The sequence below is a fragment of the Piliocolobus tephrosceles genome, chromosome 1, assembly GCF_002776525.5.
Source record: "Piliocolobus tephrosceles isolate RC106 chromosome 1, ASM277652v3, whole genome shotgun sequence".
Lineage (NCBI taxonomy): Eukaryota > Metazoa > Chordata > Mammalia > Primates > Cercopithecidae > Piliocolobus > Piliocolobus tephrosceles.
Window position 1 is genome coordinate 35,371,880 of NC_045434.1, and position 18,282 is coordinate 35,390,161.

Below are 18,282 nucleotides of genomic sequence, written 5' to 3' on the forward strand. Positions count from 1 at the left end.
GTTGTTCCTTTCCATGTTTAGGGCTTCCTTCAGGGTCTCTTGTAAGGCAGGCCTGGTGGTGACAAAATCTCTAAGCATTTGCTTATCTGTAAAGAATTTTTATTTCTCCTTCACTTATGAAACTTAGTTTGGCTGGATATGAAATTCTGGGTTTAAAGTTCTTTTCTTTAAGAACATTGAATATTGGCCCCCTCTCTCTTCTGGCTTGTAGAGTTTCTGCCGAGAGATCTGCTGTCAGTCTGATGGGCTTCCCTTTGTGGGTAACCCGACCTTTCTCTCTGGCTGCCCTTAAGATTTTTTCCTTCATTTCAACTTTGGTGAATCTGGCAATTATGTGTCTTGGAGTTGCTCTTCTGGAGGAGTATCTTTGTGGCGTTCTCTGTATTTCCTGAATTTGAATGTTGGCCTGCCCTGCTAGGTTGGGGAAGTTCTCCTGGATGATATCCTGTAGAGTGTTTTCCAATTTGGTTCCATTTTCCCCCTCACTTTCAGGCACCCCAATCAGACGTAGATTTGGTCTTTTTACATAATCCCATACTTCTTGCAGGCTTTGTTCATTTCTTTTTCTTCTTTTTTCTTTTGGTTTCTCTTCTCGCTTCATTTCATTCATTTGATCCTCCATCGCTGATACTCTTTCTTCCAGTTGATCGAGTCGGTTACTGAAGCTTGTGCATTTGACACGTATTTCTCGTGTCATGGTTTTCATCTCTGTCATTTCGTTTATGACCTTCTCTGCATTAATTAGTCTAGCTGTCAATTCTTCCACTCTTTTTTCAAGATTTTTAGTTTCTTTGCGCTGGGTACGTAATTCCTCCTTTAGCTCTGAGAGGTTTGATGGACTGAAGCCATCTTCTCTCATCTCATCAAAATCATTCTCTGACCAGTTTTGTTCCGTTGCTGGCGATGGGCTGTGCTCCTTTGCAGGGGGAGATGCGCTCTTATTTTTTGAATTTGCAGCTTTTCTGCCCTGCTTTTTCCCCATCTTTGTGGTTTTATCTGTCTCTGGTCTTTGATGATGGTGACGTACTGATGGGGTTTTGGTATAGGTGTCCTTCCTGTTTGATAGTTTTCCTTCTGACAGTCAGGACCCTCAGCTGTAGGTCTGTTGGAGATTGCTTGAGGTCCACTCCAGACCCTGTTTGCCTGGGTATCAGCAGCAGAGGTTGCAGAAGATAGAATATTGCTGAACAGCAAGTGCACCTGTCTGATTCTTGCTTTAGAAGCTTCCTCTCAGGGGTGTACTCCACCCTGTGAGGTGTGGGGTGTCAGACTGCCCCTAGTGGGGGATGTCTCCCAGTTAGGCTACTCAGGGGTCAGGGACCCACTTGAGCAGGCAGACTGCCCCTTCTCAGATCTCATCCTCCGTGTTGGGAGATCCACTGCTCTCTTCAAAGCTGTCAGACAGAGTCGTTCGCGTCTGCACAGGCTTCTGCTCCTTTAGCGGAGCCCTGTCCCCAGAGGCGGAGTCTACAGAGACAGGCAGGTTTCCTTGAGCTGCTGTGAGCTCCACCCAGTTGGAGCTTCCCAGTGGCTTTATTTACCTACTTAAGCCTCAGCGATGGCGGGCGCCCCTCCCCCAGCCTCGCTGCTGCCTTGAGGTTAGATTGCCGCAGACTGCTGTGTTAGCAAGGAGGGAGGCTCCTTGGGCATGGGACCCTCCCGGCCAGGTGTGGGATATATTCTCCAGTGTGCCGGTGTTACAGCGCAGTATTGGGGTGGGAGTTACCCGATTTTCCAGGTGTTGTGTGTCTCAGTTCCCCTGGCTAGGAAAAGGGACTCCCTTCCCCCTCGCGCTTCCCAGATGAGGCGATGCCTCGCCCTGCTTCATCCATCGCTGGTCAGGCTGCAGCAGCTGAGCAGCCCTGATTGTCCCGCACTCCCGAGTGAGAAAACCTCAGTACCTCAGTTGAAAATGCAGAAACCACCGGTCTTCTGTGTCGCTCGCGCTGGGAGATGGAGACTGGAGCTGTTCCTATTCAGCCATCTTGCTCCGCCCCCCCTAGACTAACTCTTGACCAGGCTGAACTGTCAATATACAAGATGGCACCTGTGACGTAATTTATTTCCTGGATTGTATTCTAGTGTGACTTGGAGGAAGATCTTAGAATCTGAAACGGAAAGAGATGAAGACAAAGGGAAAATAATTTTTTTTTTTTAATCACAGATAAATTTAGCAGCTCTTGAGAGGTAGAGGTGGGGCAGGGCAAAATTCCTTTAATGCCAGGTAACCATAAATGTATGTCAAAGTTTAAGAAGAAAGTAGTGGGTTAGTTCTTGCAGTCCCAGTGTAATTTTAGCTTCGTAATTCATAGTGTAGTTTTGTTTTTATTGCCGTTTTTTAACTTTTTATTTTGAGATAATAGATTTATAAGAAGTTGCAACAAAATAGTACAGAGATAATTACAGGCTCATAGGAAGTTACAAAAATAGTCCAGAAAAGTCCTATTTACTTACTCTTCATTCAGTTTTCCTCAGCAGTTACATCTTACATAACTATAGTACAATATCAAAACCAGGAAATTGATATTTTTACAATACATGTCTGTATAATTCTGTGATTTTTGTCATACATGTAGATTTGTCTAACCACTACCTCAGTCAAGATACAGAACTATTGCATCACCACAGATCTCTCCCTGTGCTACCTCTTTATAGTCACACCCATCCCATTACTCCTCCCCTACTCCTCACCACCCTTAACCCTGGCAGCTACATATCTGTTCTTCATCTTGTTGAACTGTGAGAATCCACTCATACACAGATTTTTTTCAATAAATACTTTGGAAATTTTGTCTTCAAGATTTGCAGCAATTTGTAAAAAAACTTACCACATAGCTTAGAAATATCAAAAAATTAACAAAAAGGGATGGCATGACTGTGTAAAATACATGTAGATACTAGTCTGTTTTATCTTTTACTACCATAAAATATATCCAAATGAATTAAGAAAAGTGAATATTTATCATTACTTACGCACACAAAGACCTTATGTTCTGCCATATGTGATCGAGAGAAATATTAACAAACATAAAGATGCAGTATTAAATCATAACTGCATAAAATTAACTGTAGTCCATACAGTTCTGTTGTAGTAGTTTTGTAACCACCTCGTGTTGCTGTTACAGTGAGCTCAAGTGTTGAGAGTATCTACTGAAAATGATGATGCTAATCATCTCTACACGAGCAGTTCCTCTCTCCAATAAATTACATTATCACAGTAAAATGTAATCTCTCACTGTATTTAGTGTAATATCCTAAACCTTGGATAATACCATGAGACCCATAAGAAGTACCATTAATGATGCTGGAAGTGCTTCTAAGAAGCAGAGACAAGTTACGACATTACAAGAATGAGTTGAATTGCTTGGTATGTACCATAGATTGAGGTCTGCAGCTGCAGTTGTCTGCCATCTCAAGATAAATGAATCCAATGTAAGGACCATTGTTTAAAAAAAAACAAAAAACAAAAAGGAAATTTGTGAAGTCATCACTTTTCATACACCAGCAGGTATGGAAATCCCACACTTTTTGTGAAATATTGTGTCTTTTATCTTGTATTGAAAATGCAGCTTTTTAAATGGGTCCAGGATTGCTATAAGAAAGTATACCCATAGACTCGAATATGATTCAAGAAAAAGCAAAGTCATTATATGACAACTTAAAAGGAAGGTGAAGGATCTAAAGCTGGAGAATTTAATGCCAGCAAAGGATAGTTTGATAATTTTAGAAAGAAGTTTTGCTTAAAAAATGTCAACATAACAGGAGAAGCAGCTTCTGCCTACCAAGCAGCAGCAGACAGGCTCCCAGACACCATTGAGAAAATCATTGAGGAGAATGAGTATCTGCTTGAACAAGTTTTTGTTGTTGTTGTTGTTTTGAGATGGAGTCTTGCTCTGTTGCTCAAGCTAGAGTGCAGTGGCGCAATCTCTGCTCCCTGCAACCTCCACCTCCTGGGTTTAAGTGATTCTCCTGCTTCAGACTCCCAAGTAGCTGGGATTCAGGCACGCATCGCCATGCTTGGCTATTTTTTTGTATTTTTAGTAGAGACGGGGTTTCACCATGTTGGTCAGGCTGGTCTCAAACTCCTGACCTCATGATCCGTCTGCCTCGGCCTCCTTAAGTGCTGGGATTACAAGCCACTGCGCCCAGTCCGAACAAGTTTTTAATATAGATGAAAGTGCCCTACTCTGGAAAAAAAAATGCCACAAAGGACATATATTAGCAAGAAAGAGAGGCAAGCACCACAATTTAAGGCAGATGGAGATAGGCTAACTCTGCTGTTTTGTGCAATTGCGGTTGGGTTTATGATCAGGACTGCCTTTACCTATAAAGCTGCTAAACCCTGAGTCTTGAAGGGAAAACGTAAACACCATCTGCCAGTCTTTGGATGTGCAGTAAGAAAGCCTGGAAAATGAGAACCCCTTTTCTGGATTGGTTCCATTGGTGCTTTGTCTCTGAAGCCAGGAAGAACCTTGCTAGTAAGGGACTGCCTTTTAAAGTTCTTTTGATTCTGAACAATGCCCCGGCCACCCAGAGCCCCATGAGTTCAACACCAAAGGCTCATTTAAACACAATACTTTATGAAAAGAATTGTCAGTGATATGGAAGAAAACCCTTATAGAACATCATCAAAGTCTAAAAGGATTGCACTATTGAAGATGCCATCATTGTTAAAGAAAAAGCCATGAAAGCCATGAAGCCCAAAACAATAAATAGCTGGAGAAAACTGTGTCTAGATATTACATGTGAAATCACTGGTTTTATGATAGAGCCAGTCAAAGAAATCATGAAAGAGATTGTAGATATGGCCAAAAAAACGTAGGGAGCTAAGAGTTTCAAGATATGGATCTTGGAGAAATTCAAGAGCTAATAAAGACCACACCAGAGGAATTAACAAAAGATGACTTGATGGAGATGAACACTTCGAACCAGTGCCAGATGATGAGGAAGAAGATGTAGAAAAAGCAGCACCAGAAAACAAATTGACATTAGATAGTCCAGCAGAAGAGTTCCAGTGATTCAAGACTGCATTTGACTTCTTTAACCACATAGACCCTTCTATGATACAGGCACTGAAACTAAAGGAAACTGCAGAAGAAAGATTGGTACCATATGGAAACATCTTTAGAGAAATGGAAAAAGCAAAAAAAGTCAGACCTAAATTACATATGTTTTTGTAAAGTTATGCCAAGCGTGCCTGCCATTCTGGCCTTCTTTTCACCTCTGCCACCACTGAAACAACAAGACCAACCCCTTCAGCCTATACACCATGAAGATGCAATAATAAAGACCTTAATGATTATCCACTTCCACTTAATAGTAAATTCTCTTCCTTATGATTTTCTTAATAACATTTTATTTTCTCTAGCTTACTTTATTGTAAGAATATAGTGTGTTATACATATTGCGTACACAGTACATGTTAATCACCTGTTGATGTTTTCAGTAAGGCTGGTCAACAGTAGGTTATTAGTGGTTTTGGGGGAGTCAGAGGTTATATGTGCATAATTTTTAATATTAGATGTGGGTTTTCAACTGCTTGGAGGGTCAGTGCCCCTAAACCCTGAGTTGTTTGAGGGTCAACTGTATTTACTACTCTTTCTATATATGGTTGACTTAATTTCCCCAGCTTTGAGACTAAAGTTGTTTGATGTGAAGTAGAGAGAAAATAAGGGTGGAGAGGGGCCTGTGAATCACCTATAAATCTCAAAGAAAACGTATATAAACATCTTCCCAATCTTCAACCTCCACCTCCTGGGTTCAAGTGATTCTCCTGCCTTAGCCTCCCAAGTAGCTGGGTTACAGGCATGTGCCACCACGCCCAGCTAATTTTTGTATTTTTAGTAGAGATGGGATTTCACCATATTGGTCAGGCTGGTCTTGAACTCCTGACCTCAAGTGATCCACCCGCCTCAGCTTCCCAAAGTGTTAGGATTACAGGCGTGAGCCACTGTGCCCAGCCTTCCCAATCTTCTTTATGTGTATATATGGGTCTCTTTTTTGTTTATTTGTTTAAGGTAGCCAGTACGTGTACTTTGCTATGTAAGTTAATCTACTATGTTTTAAAAGTCTCTCCAATCCTGAAGACAGATGTCTTAATAGTAGCAATAATAATAATAATAATAGTAATAGTTAACACTAATACAGAGATTATTATGTGCCAATCTAAAGGCTTTATACATATCAACCCATTTGATCCTATTTCATCATTATAATTTATCATGATAAATAAGGAAGCCAGACAAAAGTATCGTGGATTGTGGCTTCATTTTTACATTAAAAAAATTTTTAATACTTTTCTGACTCTTCAAATAAATGCCAAGAGGTTTTGGAAAGTCCATCCAATTCTTAGAACATTTCTGCATCATTAATTTAATGGAATAAATGCTTTGTCATTTGAAGAAAACTGTTGGAAGGTGACTGAAAGGAAATCATGAAAGAGATTGTGGATATAGCAAAGAAGGTAGGGAGCTACGAGTTTCAAGATACGGATCTTGGAAAATTTCAAGAGCTAATAAACACCACACCAGAGGAATTAACAAAAGATGACTTGATGGGTAGAAGGGAGGGAGGGAGGGAGGGAGAGGTGTGTAGTCAAATTCTTTGGAAGCAGCTGGGTTAAAATTCCATTTGAAGCCTTCCATTCTAAAGAAGCTTGTAATTAGAAAACAAGACAAGGTGTTTTTGAACCTCATAATAGGTGGTAGTTTCTGTATCAGAAAACATTTCTGATACAGAATGAATCAGTTCTGAAACTGATTCATGAAACAATGTTACATCACTAGCCTATCTAATACAACAATAATCAGAACTACACTTTACCCTTCAATGTCTCTGGAGTTAGAAACACCAGCCTCCCAGAAGTCAAAAATTTCCACATAAAACTCAGCTACTCATAGCCTACCATTGACTGGAAGCCTTATTGATAACATAAACAGTTGATTAACACATATTTTGTATGTTATATGTATTATATAATCTTAAAGTAAGCTAGAAAAAAGAAAATGTTATTAGGAAAAATACATTTACAGTACTGTATTGTATATCGTAAGTTTACATAGTCTGTTTATAAGATGTATTGACTGAAATGGCAGCAGGACCTCAGTTTATGGTACATATCAAGGAATTCAACTTGTTCTCGTAATGTCATGACTTTTCTTTGCTTCTTAGGAGCACTTCCAGCATCTCTAGTGGTACTTCTTATGGGTCCTGTGGTGTTATTCAAGGTTTAGGATATTGCACTAAACACGATGAAAAATAACCTGAGGACTGTGAGAGATCACATTTTACTGTGATAACAAAATTTACTGGCAATAGGAACTGCTCATGTGGATACGAGTAGTGTCATCACAGGGTGTTTTAAGGGAATACTCTCAACACTTGAACTCACTGTAAGAGCAACACGAGGTGGTTACAAAATTATTATAGTAGAACAGTATGTACTACAGTTAGTTTTATGCAGTTATGATTTAATATTGCACCTTTGTGTTTGTTACATTTCTCTGGACTGCATATGGCAGCATGTGAGGTCTGTTGGTGTGCATAAATTTTGATAAATGTTAACTTTTTATAATACATCTGTGTGTATTTTATGGTAGTAAATGATACAATAGACTAGTATTTTATACATTCACGCCATCCCTAGCTTTTTATTAATTTTTTGATATTTCCAGGCCATGCGGTTTGTCTGCAAGTTTTTTTCAAATTGTAAATTTTCAAGACAAAATTTCCAAAATATTTTTTGAAAAAAATCTATGTATGAGTGGACCCACACAGCTCAAACCCATGTTGTTCAAGGGTCAACTAAATACCTCATTTTGATAAGACTGTTGTGAAACTTACATTCATTTCTCATGGGAGTGTAAATGATTCAGTGTTTCAGGAGGGCAGTTTGACAGGTAGCAAAGCCTTGAAAAGGTTCATACTCTTTGACCTTGTGATGTCTTTTAGGGCTATATTTTTGAGAAATGGTCAGAAATGTCAGAAAAGGTGCAAGGATATTAATTGTTTGTAATTGTAGCATTACTTATAATAGGAAAATGAAATTAGCCTTTTGTGTAAAGGTCTATAATTGAGTTTGACTTCTTTGTCGAATGGCTACTTCAAGTGGTTTGATAAGTTTAATTTGATAGACACTTTGATTATAGCATTAATATAAATTTTGTAATTATACTAATTGGCTAAAAACAGATTCAGTTATTTAGGGATTTAATCTTAGGACATTTATCCTAAAATATGACATCTTTATGTAGTTAGTTGTGTGTGTAAGCTGTGATTTTGGAAATAACAAAAATGTTTCTAGCAGTTTGATGTTTTCAGTATCATTGTCATCATATCCTTTTTGTGTGAGTATAATTTTTACTACTAATTGTTTTCTTCTTTTACAGGGAGATAACAAAAAGATCATATAGCTAGGCTAATTGAATATCCAGAAATTTTTATTTTTACTATCGAATTCTTTTTATTTCATTATTTCTTTCAGAAATTTCAAGCTTGAAAGATATGATCTAATTTTAAGATTTAAAAAGGCAGTTTTTATCTCCAGAGCAGTCACTCCTTGTCTACTATGTAGAAATAATTGTAATCTCTCCCCTCAGTATTCCCCATCTCAGTTGCTCAAGGAAGAAACCTGAAGTCTTAGTACTTCTGCAGACTTCGTTTTTAGCTTACATCGCATGAGTCCAATTCTTGACGAAGTCCTGTCTGCCTCCAGAATGTCTTGAATCACTATCATTTTTTTCCATATCCACTGACAGTGCCCTGGTTGAGGGAACGTTACCTTTCTCTTGAAGGACCATAGTATCATCTTAACTATTTCCTCAGTCTTCCCCTGACTCAATCTATTAGTTTTTTGTTTTTTGTTTTTTTTTTTTGGTTTCTATGTTAAGATTTTATTGAAGATATGCATGTACCATGTTTAAGAAGTCAAATATTTGCATAAGAGAACAAAATATAGCAAAACCCTAACTCAGTTATTCTCATCTTTCCAACCTCGATCCTGGAGCCCCACTCCCACCCAGATCTCTTAGCTGTTTCTCCTCTGAGGAATTTATGTCTGTTTTTCACATAATATATCTAAATCTTTACTTTTCCTTGATTTTTCTATTTTAAATATGATACATTGACTCTTTACTATAGAAGATGATTTCACTGTCTTATATTCTCTCCTCCCCAGTTATATAATTCACTTCTCCTTCTTTTGCACATACAGTTATATCACAGTTTTGACTAACTATATTCTTTACAATTGAACTGTGATGATTTACTCAAATTTTGCTTTCTTTGAGCTAAAACGTACTTTAGTTTTCTTTGTATCCATCACTAAATTTCTGCCAGAAGTGAATGTACTGAATGTCTCTTCTTAATATTTCCAAACACCTAAGGAATTTTTTTTTTCACTTTCAGAGACAGATGTCTGTTGGAATTTCTGTCCTCTTGCTCCTTTCTTGACTCTTGTTCTTAAACGTCTGCTTGTAGCTTTGCCCCAGAATCTCCCATTGCTGTTAATCAGAGGATTCCCAGTATTTTTTTTTTTTTTTTCCTATTGTGGCTCTTCAGTTTCCTGGGTCTCATATCTTCCTTTATCTTTGTTTGCTAGTTTGTTACGATAGAACACATACTCTACTAGTTCTCTGAGAGTAGGTACATAGAAGGCACATTCTCTGAGATGTTCATGTCTGAAAATTTCTGTAGTCTACTTTCAAACTTAATTGATATTCGTGTTGGATATAGAATTCTAGAAAATTGAATTCTTCAAAATTGAAGGCATTGCTTCAGTTGTCTTTTAACTTCCAGTGCTGCTCTTAAGATATCTGATGCCTTCTGATCCCTTTTTTTCCTATATGTGCTATTTTTGTTGTTGTTTTGTGTTTGAATCTTTGATCAGTTTTCTCTGTTTCCTCTTAAAATTCCTGTTATTCAGATGTTGACTCTTACAGTCTTCAAATTAGCATAAAAACATTTTACTGCTATCATTAACTTTTTGTTTAAAAGATTTAGTCACCTTTATTTCACAACTCTTCTACTGACTTTCAAATTTATCCTACATTTTTTATTTCTGAAAGCTCTATTTTGTTCTCTGAATATTTCTTTTTATATATCCTCCTGTTTTTGCTTAATGGGTACAATGTCTTTTTTCATATATTAAAAAATAATTATATGGTTTTGGCTTCTTCTTTTCTCAGTTTTCTTTGTTCCCTGCCCTAACTCGACTTCTTCTGTTTTCTGCCCTAACTCGACTTCCTCAGAGTTCTTTTTCTTTCTTCTTGTGGTTTCTCTCTCTCCCTGTCTATTGTTGTATTATAGAGGTTTGTTAACCTGTTTCGGACCTTGGGCCCATCCGGCAGACTGAAGCCTGTGGAACGCTAACCCGTCTTTAAAAGGAAATCAGTTCTATTAAAATATACTTATCAAAATATTTTTTAAAGCTAATATACAGCAATGCATGTGCTTCTTTGTTAATGTAGTAAAATCTAGAGGGCAGTCTTAAATATTACCATATCTGGGTGTGATGATTCATGCCTGTAATCAGTACTTTGAGAGGCTGAGGCAGGAGAATTGCTTCAGCATAGGACTTCCAAACCAGTCTGGCCAACATAGTGAGACCCTGTCTCTACAAAAAATAAAAACAAAATTAGTCGAGTATGGTGGTACACACATTTAGCCCCAGCTACTTGGAAGGCTGAGGTGGAAGAATTGCTTGAGCCAGGGAGATCGAAGTTGTAGCGAACTGTAATCCTACCAGTATATTCCAGTCTGGGCAACAGAGGAAGACCCTGTCTCAAAAAAATAAAACAACTACCGTAAGTTTGAAGTAGTGATGAGTGTAAATGATATTTGTAAGGTATCTGCATCAACTGTAATGTGATATGAAAATATCAGTGATTTTGATTGGTAACTACGTCACATGCATTGCCAATACCACTGTAATCTGTAGCCTACATTTATAACTAAAAGGACTGTCTTATTTCAGTTAGAGGTTAGTGTAAAATGAATTTTAATTTTTTTTATACAAGTTTGTGGGCCCTTCGTATTCTGTCAACAGGCACTTTGGGGGATCATGATCCATTTTATTAAAGGTTTCTTCAAATGTCTGGAGTGATCAACTGTTAGCTCAAAGAGTGAGATACTAGAAAACTGATTGGGAGCTCTGGGCGAATGAATAGAGCTTGCCAACTAGTAGTCTTCACTGTATGTTGTGGGATGCTCATCTTCATCTGTGGATCTTTTCCTCTTGGGATTCAAATCTTTTCAGAGAAGAATCCACCAATATTCTGCCTGTGGAATGTAAATTTGCCTATGTTTTCAGTCATTGTGCTCTCTTACGTCCTGCTAATCAAATTTGCTTCTGTGATTTAACTGAATGGATATAAAATTATGTATGTTCCCATTAAATAAAGTGATTTTAGAAAAGAACACAAACTGTCTTTAATGTTTTGAAAGCCTTAATCTGGCAAGAAAACTGGGCTATTACTAATATTTAATTTTCACCTTAATTTTCCAGGAGCTTTCAAGTTGTGGATGGAATAAAAAAGAAAAATACAGTTCTGCACCAAATGCAGTTGCCTTCACAAGAAGATTCAATCATGTGAGTTTGTAAATTTTGATACTGTATCTGAAATTCAGTTCCTCAAGATATACTTTTTCCTTAAGAAATAATTTAACTTTTTACATCAGTTCTGGAATATTTTCAGCCAGTATCTCTCAAGTATTGTCTCTGTGCATGATCTCTGTTTTTTTTTTCTCTGTAATTCCTGTTGAAAATTTATTGGAACTTGACGTTCTTTCCTACTTATCTCTTACCTTACATATTTTCTATCTTTGTTTTTGTCCTCCATTCTGAGTGATTTCCTCAGATCTACATTTCAGTTCACTGATTGTCTTCAGGTGTGTTTTATCTGTTTCAAATCTGTATGCTTTTACACCAGCCATGCTCTTTTCTTATTTTTATTTTATTTTTAAAATTTATAAATTTTCAATATAGTTTCTGTGTTATTATTGGAACTTCTTGGGGTACTACTACTCTATTTGTGCTCATTCTTAAAGTGGTTTTTTCAAAGATACATAATGAATTTTGTATCTTTGGCTTGAAAGCTTGTGTCTGTTTAAGCTTTATCCATGAGAATTTTGCTGCTGCCTCAATTGAGGGAATACATATTCTAAGAGGTTTTTTGTTTGCTTTTGCTCATAACCAGGGCTGTCGCAGACCTGGGACTGTTTTTTATGTTTATTGTTGTGCTTGGGGCATCTTTGTACTTCTCTGTAGTAAAAATTTAAATACCAAATCCAGTTAAAGGCAGCCTATAGTTAACAAATTCTTCTTTTAAAATTAAATTGATTTTTTTCTTTTTTCAGAGACAGGGCCTCTATCTGTCACCCAAACTGGAGTACAGTGGTGCAGTCATAGCTCACTGCAACCTCAAATTCTTGGGCTCAACCAGTCCTCCCGACTCAGCCTCTCAGGGAGCTAGGACTACAGGCATGCACCACTACGCCAGACTAATTTAGAAAGATTATTTTGTGGAGATGAGGTCTCACTATGTTGCCCAAGCTGGTCTCGAACTCCTGGCCTCAAGCGATCCTCCTGCCTCAGCCTTTCAAGGCACTGTGATTGTAAGCATAAGCCACCATGCCCAGTCTACAAATTCTTATGAAAGAGTTTTTCTTTTTTTCTCCTTGACCACCCAGAGCCTACATTATTAAAGATGCACTTGTATGTTGTCTCCCTTTTTCAAGGGAATTGAAAAATAAGTGAATTGTTTTAGTCTACCTTTTCACTGAGATTGTAGACCTTTGAGTAGCATTAGATAGAAATGGAGGAGTGGAGAGGTGTGAGGCCTTGTATTATGTCTTTGAAGGAGTATTAAGTCCCAAGCCCCCGTGTCACTGAGATAGGAAATCCTCCACGGGCAGCTGCAGTACCACTCTTGTAACCACTGCTTTGCTTTTATTTCCTTATTTGTTTTTGATCTCTAGAGGAAATCCTTTATTTTTCTTCCCATTCAGAAATACATTAAAAAAACAAAGTTTGTTATATGTAACCCAGCAATTTTAGGGGCTTATAGCAAAAATATTTTTTCTTGTGAGTCCAGTAATTTTATGAAACCGTGTCTTGGTGTTGGTTATTCTGGGTCAGCGTTCTTAAATGTGGTTGGCTTTAACAGACTGTCATTTGGGGAGCATGTGCACTTAGCCTTCCAGTATAGGGGTCTCGGGGTGGCTGGATTTATTACATAGTAGCTTAGGACTCTCCAAGAGAATGTTCCAGCAATCAAGACAGGAGCTGCATGGTCTTTTAGGACCTCGTCCTGGAAGTTAGTGTCACTTTCACTAATACTTTCTTCATCAAAGCAGTCACAAGCCTGCTCAGATTCAGTAAGAAGTGATACACGTCCTAACTTTGGATGAGAGAGTGACAAAGAATGTATGCTTAAAAGCACCATAGACAAATTGTCTAAGCCAGGTGCAGTGGCAAGTGCCTGTAGTTCCAGCTACTGGGAGGCTGAGACAGGAAAATCACTTGAGCCCAAGAGTTCAAGACCAGCTTGGGCAACATACTGAGACCTCGTCTTAAAAAAAAAAACAAAAAAACAAATTGTGTTGGCCAGGTGTAGTGGCTCATGCCTGTAATCCCAGCACTTTGGGAGGCAGAGGCTGGTGGATCACTTGAGCTCAGGAGTTTGAGACCAGCTTGGGCAACATGGCAAAACCCTGTCTCAACTTAAAAAAATACAGAAATTGGCTGGGCATGGTGGCTCACACCTGTAATCTCAGCTACTTAGGAGGCTGAGGCAGGAGAATCACTTGAGCCTGGGAGACAGAGGTTGCAGTTAGCCGAGATCACCCCACTACACTCCAGCCTGGGCAACAGAACAAGACTCTGTCTCCAAAACAAAACAAATCACCATAATATTTGTCTTAAAATTTGCCTGATGTTAAATTTAATTAAATTGGTGAACATGCGCTTTAGATTTGAATTCGTAGTTGATATTTGCTAAGGTTATTAAGATTCCCATAGCATAACTTTTTTTTTTTTTTGGAGTAAACCTTGTTAGAATTGGGGAGGATTATTACTCTTAGTAGCCCAAGTATAGTAACAAGTATTAAGGTGACTTTGTAAAATATGTATACTTTATATTTACATATATATTTGTAAAATATATGTAAAATACATACATAATGACATTTGTTTACAGATGAAAATTACAAGTAAAATCTGAAATATTTCTCATTAAAAATGTGAAGAAATATGAGGCAGTGGCGTTATTTTTTGCACAATAATTTCAAACTATGTTCTGTATTTAGATTTGTATAAGTGAACCAACTTACAGTGCTTTGACTTTGTTTTCATAGTACATGAATTAAAGTGTATTACGTGGACATATTGTATCATATAATCAAACTGTTCAGAGTAGAGCATTTTAATATTATATCTAGTCTGCCTTCTAATAAATTAGTTTTAATTATTTTTTAAATCAAGATGGTTTTATTTGAAAGTATTACAAAATTTTCGAAATGCAGTTTTAATCTTAGAATGTTAACTTAGATATATATTTTTTTCTTTTGATATTTTGTTTTATTTACACCAAGAAAACCCTACTTGGGAATCTTCACTTATTATTCTACTCAATCTAAATAAACGGTCACGTAGAATTACACAGCCACAGAAGAACCTGCTATAAGTAGCATCTTTTACAATGTTTAATTTTAGAGCCTACCTAATTCTGCCAAAAATTTTTAGAATACAGCAAAAAAAAAAACCTTACAAATTAAAAATCATAGTGATATTTATCTAAAATTTTTATTTACAGGTAAGCTTTTGGGTTGTTAGAGAGATTCTTCATGCTCAAACATTAAAAATTAGAGCAGAAGTTTTGAGCCACTATATTAAAACTGCTAAGGTAAGAAAAACTTGTGTTTTTATTTTTGAGTTCAACCATTCATAAATATTTGTAAGTGAATAAATATTCATGATGCTTTATTCACTGTTTACCGATACTGGAAAAATAAGGTTCATTTATATAAGTCAATTTTTAAAATTGGATGCCTACTTTCTCTGCCTTTTTCTTTATTCTTCCTGTTTTCCTGCCCTTTCTTTTATATTCTTCCTCCCACTCTCTGAGTAACTGAATTATGTGATCTGTTTTACTGAATAAGTAGACAAAGGTTGGATTACGGTAAAGTATGATATTTATAAAATACTGGACTATTCTGCAGGTGATGAGGAAAGCCATAAGGATTAAGTAGGAGAATACTACTTCACTTCCCAAGTGAACCATGTGAAGAATAAGACTTTATTTTTAAGAGAATGGTATATGTGATGTTGCCACATTGTTAACTGAACAGTTATTGTGTGACATAGATAATAAATACAGCAAGAGAAATGGAGCATGGATTTCAAAGGTAGTTGGAAATTAGAAGGGTGAGACAGGATATTCTACAAGGGATACCAAGATTTTATTAAAACTTGTAACAACTCTGAATTTAGTTGTAGGGGCAGAAAGGGAGAGTGAGCTCTTCATGAAGGGTCAAGGCTGGCAGCCATATAACAAAAGACAGGTTAATGAGAGAAAAGCATAGCGGATTTATTACATGTGCATAGGAGTCATACAAAGCATAAACTCAAAGCAGGGCCAAATGGTTGATGCCTAAATATCTTCTTCACTGGGGAGAGGAGAGTTTTTGGGGAGGAGGTGCATAAGAGTAAGTGATTTTCAGGGAAAATGAATGAGCCCAGAGAACAAAGTCCTGAGACCAAGTTTCCCCGAGCTCTGGGAGAGGTGGCATTACAGGTTATGGGAGAGCAAAGGGAGAAAAACATTAAGCAAAGACAGATACCTCAAGGAAATATCTCAGATAATCTCAGAGCTACCCTCAGAAAGAATAGTTGGGGTAGCCTATGGTTGAGTTAATCTTTCCTAGATCTAGACAAGGGAGAGGATGCTCAGAGAAAGCCTAGCTGTTCAATTCACCAATGTGGATTCTACAGATGCGAATGTCCTCTACAAAAGGCAGCTTTTCAGGGCTATTTCTGTCTGTAGGCCCTCTGAATAGCCATCTCAAAATATGTCAAAGAAGTATATTTTAGGATATTTTTGGTTTCCTTTAAACTTCACTAAGAAGTATGGTAATTGTAGCCACGTTCATTCGTTACTCTTGTAATAAATACATAACTTTCCTCACCTGTGAATGAAAGAAGACAGAATAAAATGAGGGTACTATGTTTACAATTATTATGAGTTATAACTCTTTCCTGTTTTCCTTAAGAACATGGGAGCAATTGTGTTCTAACATTCTATGGCACTAGGTGGCAGAGCTAGCCTTCTACAATTTTGATATTTTGCAAAAGTGTCAAAATATTTTTTTAAAATTCTTTGTGATATGTTAGAAAAATACTTTTTTTTTTTTTTTTTGGAGATGGAGTTGCACTCTGTGGCCCAGGCTGGAGTGCAGTGGCGGGATCTCGGCTCACTGCAAACTCTGCCTCCTGATTGTACAGGTCTACTGTACAATCTACTGATTGTAGATGTTAACTGCATCTACAAAATATCTTCATGGCAACGCCTAGATTAGGGTTTGATTAAATAACTGATACTAATAGTCTAGCCAAGTTGACACATCAAACTTACCATCACATAGATACAGAAGAATATAAGAATATTTAAAGTATCAAAAGAATGATAATGTGGATACCCATGCACCCACTGACCACTGGAAATTTTCATATGCCTCTTCATATGCCACCTCCTTCCCTTCTACTACAGTGGGAACCATTGCTTTGAATTTTGTTTTTCTTTTACAGTATGTATGTTTCTGAATTATATATTGTTGCAAATACATGCCTTTGGATTTTGTTTAAATTGAATTATTCTATATTTATTTTTGTACTTTCATAACTCAGGAGCATTACTTAATGGTTTTAGGAGTAGCTCTGTTATAGAGTATCCTGTTTGTACATATCACAGATTATTCAGTGTACTTTGGATTATTTCCAGATTTTTGCTATTATAAGCCCTGCTGCCATAAGCATTCTTGTATGAGTCTCTTGGTGCTTATGTGACGATTGATGCCCTAGAAATACAGAGTTCGTACTCGCAGTGAAATTACTGAGGCTCTCTCTCTCTTTTGTTTAGACAGGATCTTGTTCTGTCTCCTGGGCTGAAGGCCAGTGGTATAATCCCAACTCACTGCATCCTTGACCTCCTGGGCCCAGGCAGTCTTCCCACCTCAGCCTCCCAAGTAGTTGGGATTACAGGCATATGCCACCACCCCTGGCTAATTTCTGTTTTGTTGTTGTTGTTTTGTAGAGACAAGGTCTCATTATGTTGCCCAGGCTGGTCTTGAACTCCTGTACTCAAGTGATCCTCCCATGTTGGCCTCCCAAAGTGCTGGGATTACAAGTGCGAGCTACTGTACCCGGCCTCTCATCTCTTTAACTTTGTTATAGATAACCTCCAAACTGGTTACATTTATATATGCTCACTAGCAGTGTATGAAGATGCCTGTTGCTCTACATCCATGTCACCATCTGATATTGTCAAAATTTTTCATTGTTGCCAATTCTGGTGGATGTGAAATGTATCTCGTTTTAGTTTTAATTGCCTTTCATTGAATCCAGTAGGAGTGAACATCTTTTTTTAAGTTGGCCATTTAGGTTTTCTCTCTTGAAAGGTCTGTTTAAGATCTTTCAGCAGTTTTCTATTTTGGTATTGGTCTTTTATTGTGTGTGTGTGTGTGTGTGTGTGTGTGTGTGTGGTTTTTTGTTTTGTTTTTTTTTTTTTGAGTCTCACTCTGTCGCCCAGGCTGTAGTGCAGTGGTGCAGTCTTGGTTCACTGCACCCTCCACCTCCTGAGTTCATGTGATTCTCCTGCCTCAGCCTCCCAAGTAGCTGGGATTACAGGCTCACACCACCATGCCCAGTTAATTTTTGTACTTTTTTTTAGTAGGACGGAGTTTTGCCATGTTGGCTAGGCTGGTCTTGAGCTCCTGACCTCAGGTGATCCACCCACCTCAGCCTCCCAAAGTGTTGGGATTACAGGCGTGAGCCACCGCACCTGACAGTCTTTTATCAATTTTTATAGGAGTTCTTTATATAACTAGATGCTAGTTCTCATAAGCTTTGCATGTATCTTCCTATTTGTGGCTTGTCTTATCACTTTTTTCATATTTTCTGATTTACATGTTCTTAATTTTGGTAGTCAGATTTACTGATCCTTAATTTCTGTCTTGGTCTGTTCTGGCTGCTGTAACACAAATACCATAAACTAGGTGGCTTGTAAAAAC

The 18,282-nt window shown here is 37.6% G+C and overlaps 1 protein-coding gene across 2 annotated transcripts in view; it reads left to right on the forward strand.

Moving 5' to 3' along the window:
- Positions 1-18,282, forward strand: part of RALGPS2 (Ral GEF with PH domain and SH3 binding motif 2) — a 198,967-nt gene that overhangs the window by 79,362 nt on the left and 101,323 nt on the right. For both annotated transcript variants that reach the window (XM_023231275.2, XM_026448210.2), the window contains exons 5-6: positions 11,504-11,587; positions 14,811-14,900. In XM_023231275.2, coding sequence (XP_023087043.1) covers positions 11,504-11,587; positions 14,811-14,900 — 174 coding nt within the window. The remainder of the gene's footprint in view (positions 1-11,503; positions 11,588-14,810; positions 14,901-18,282) is intronic.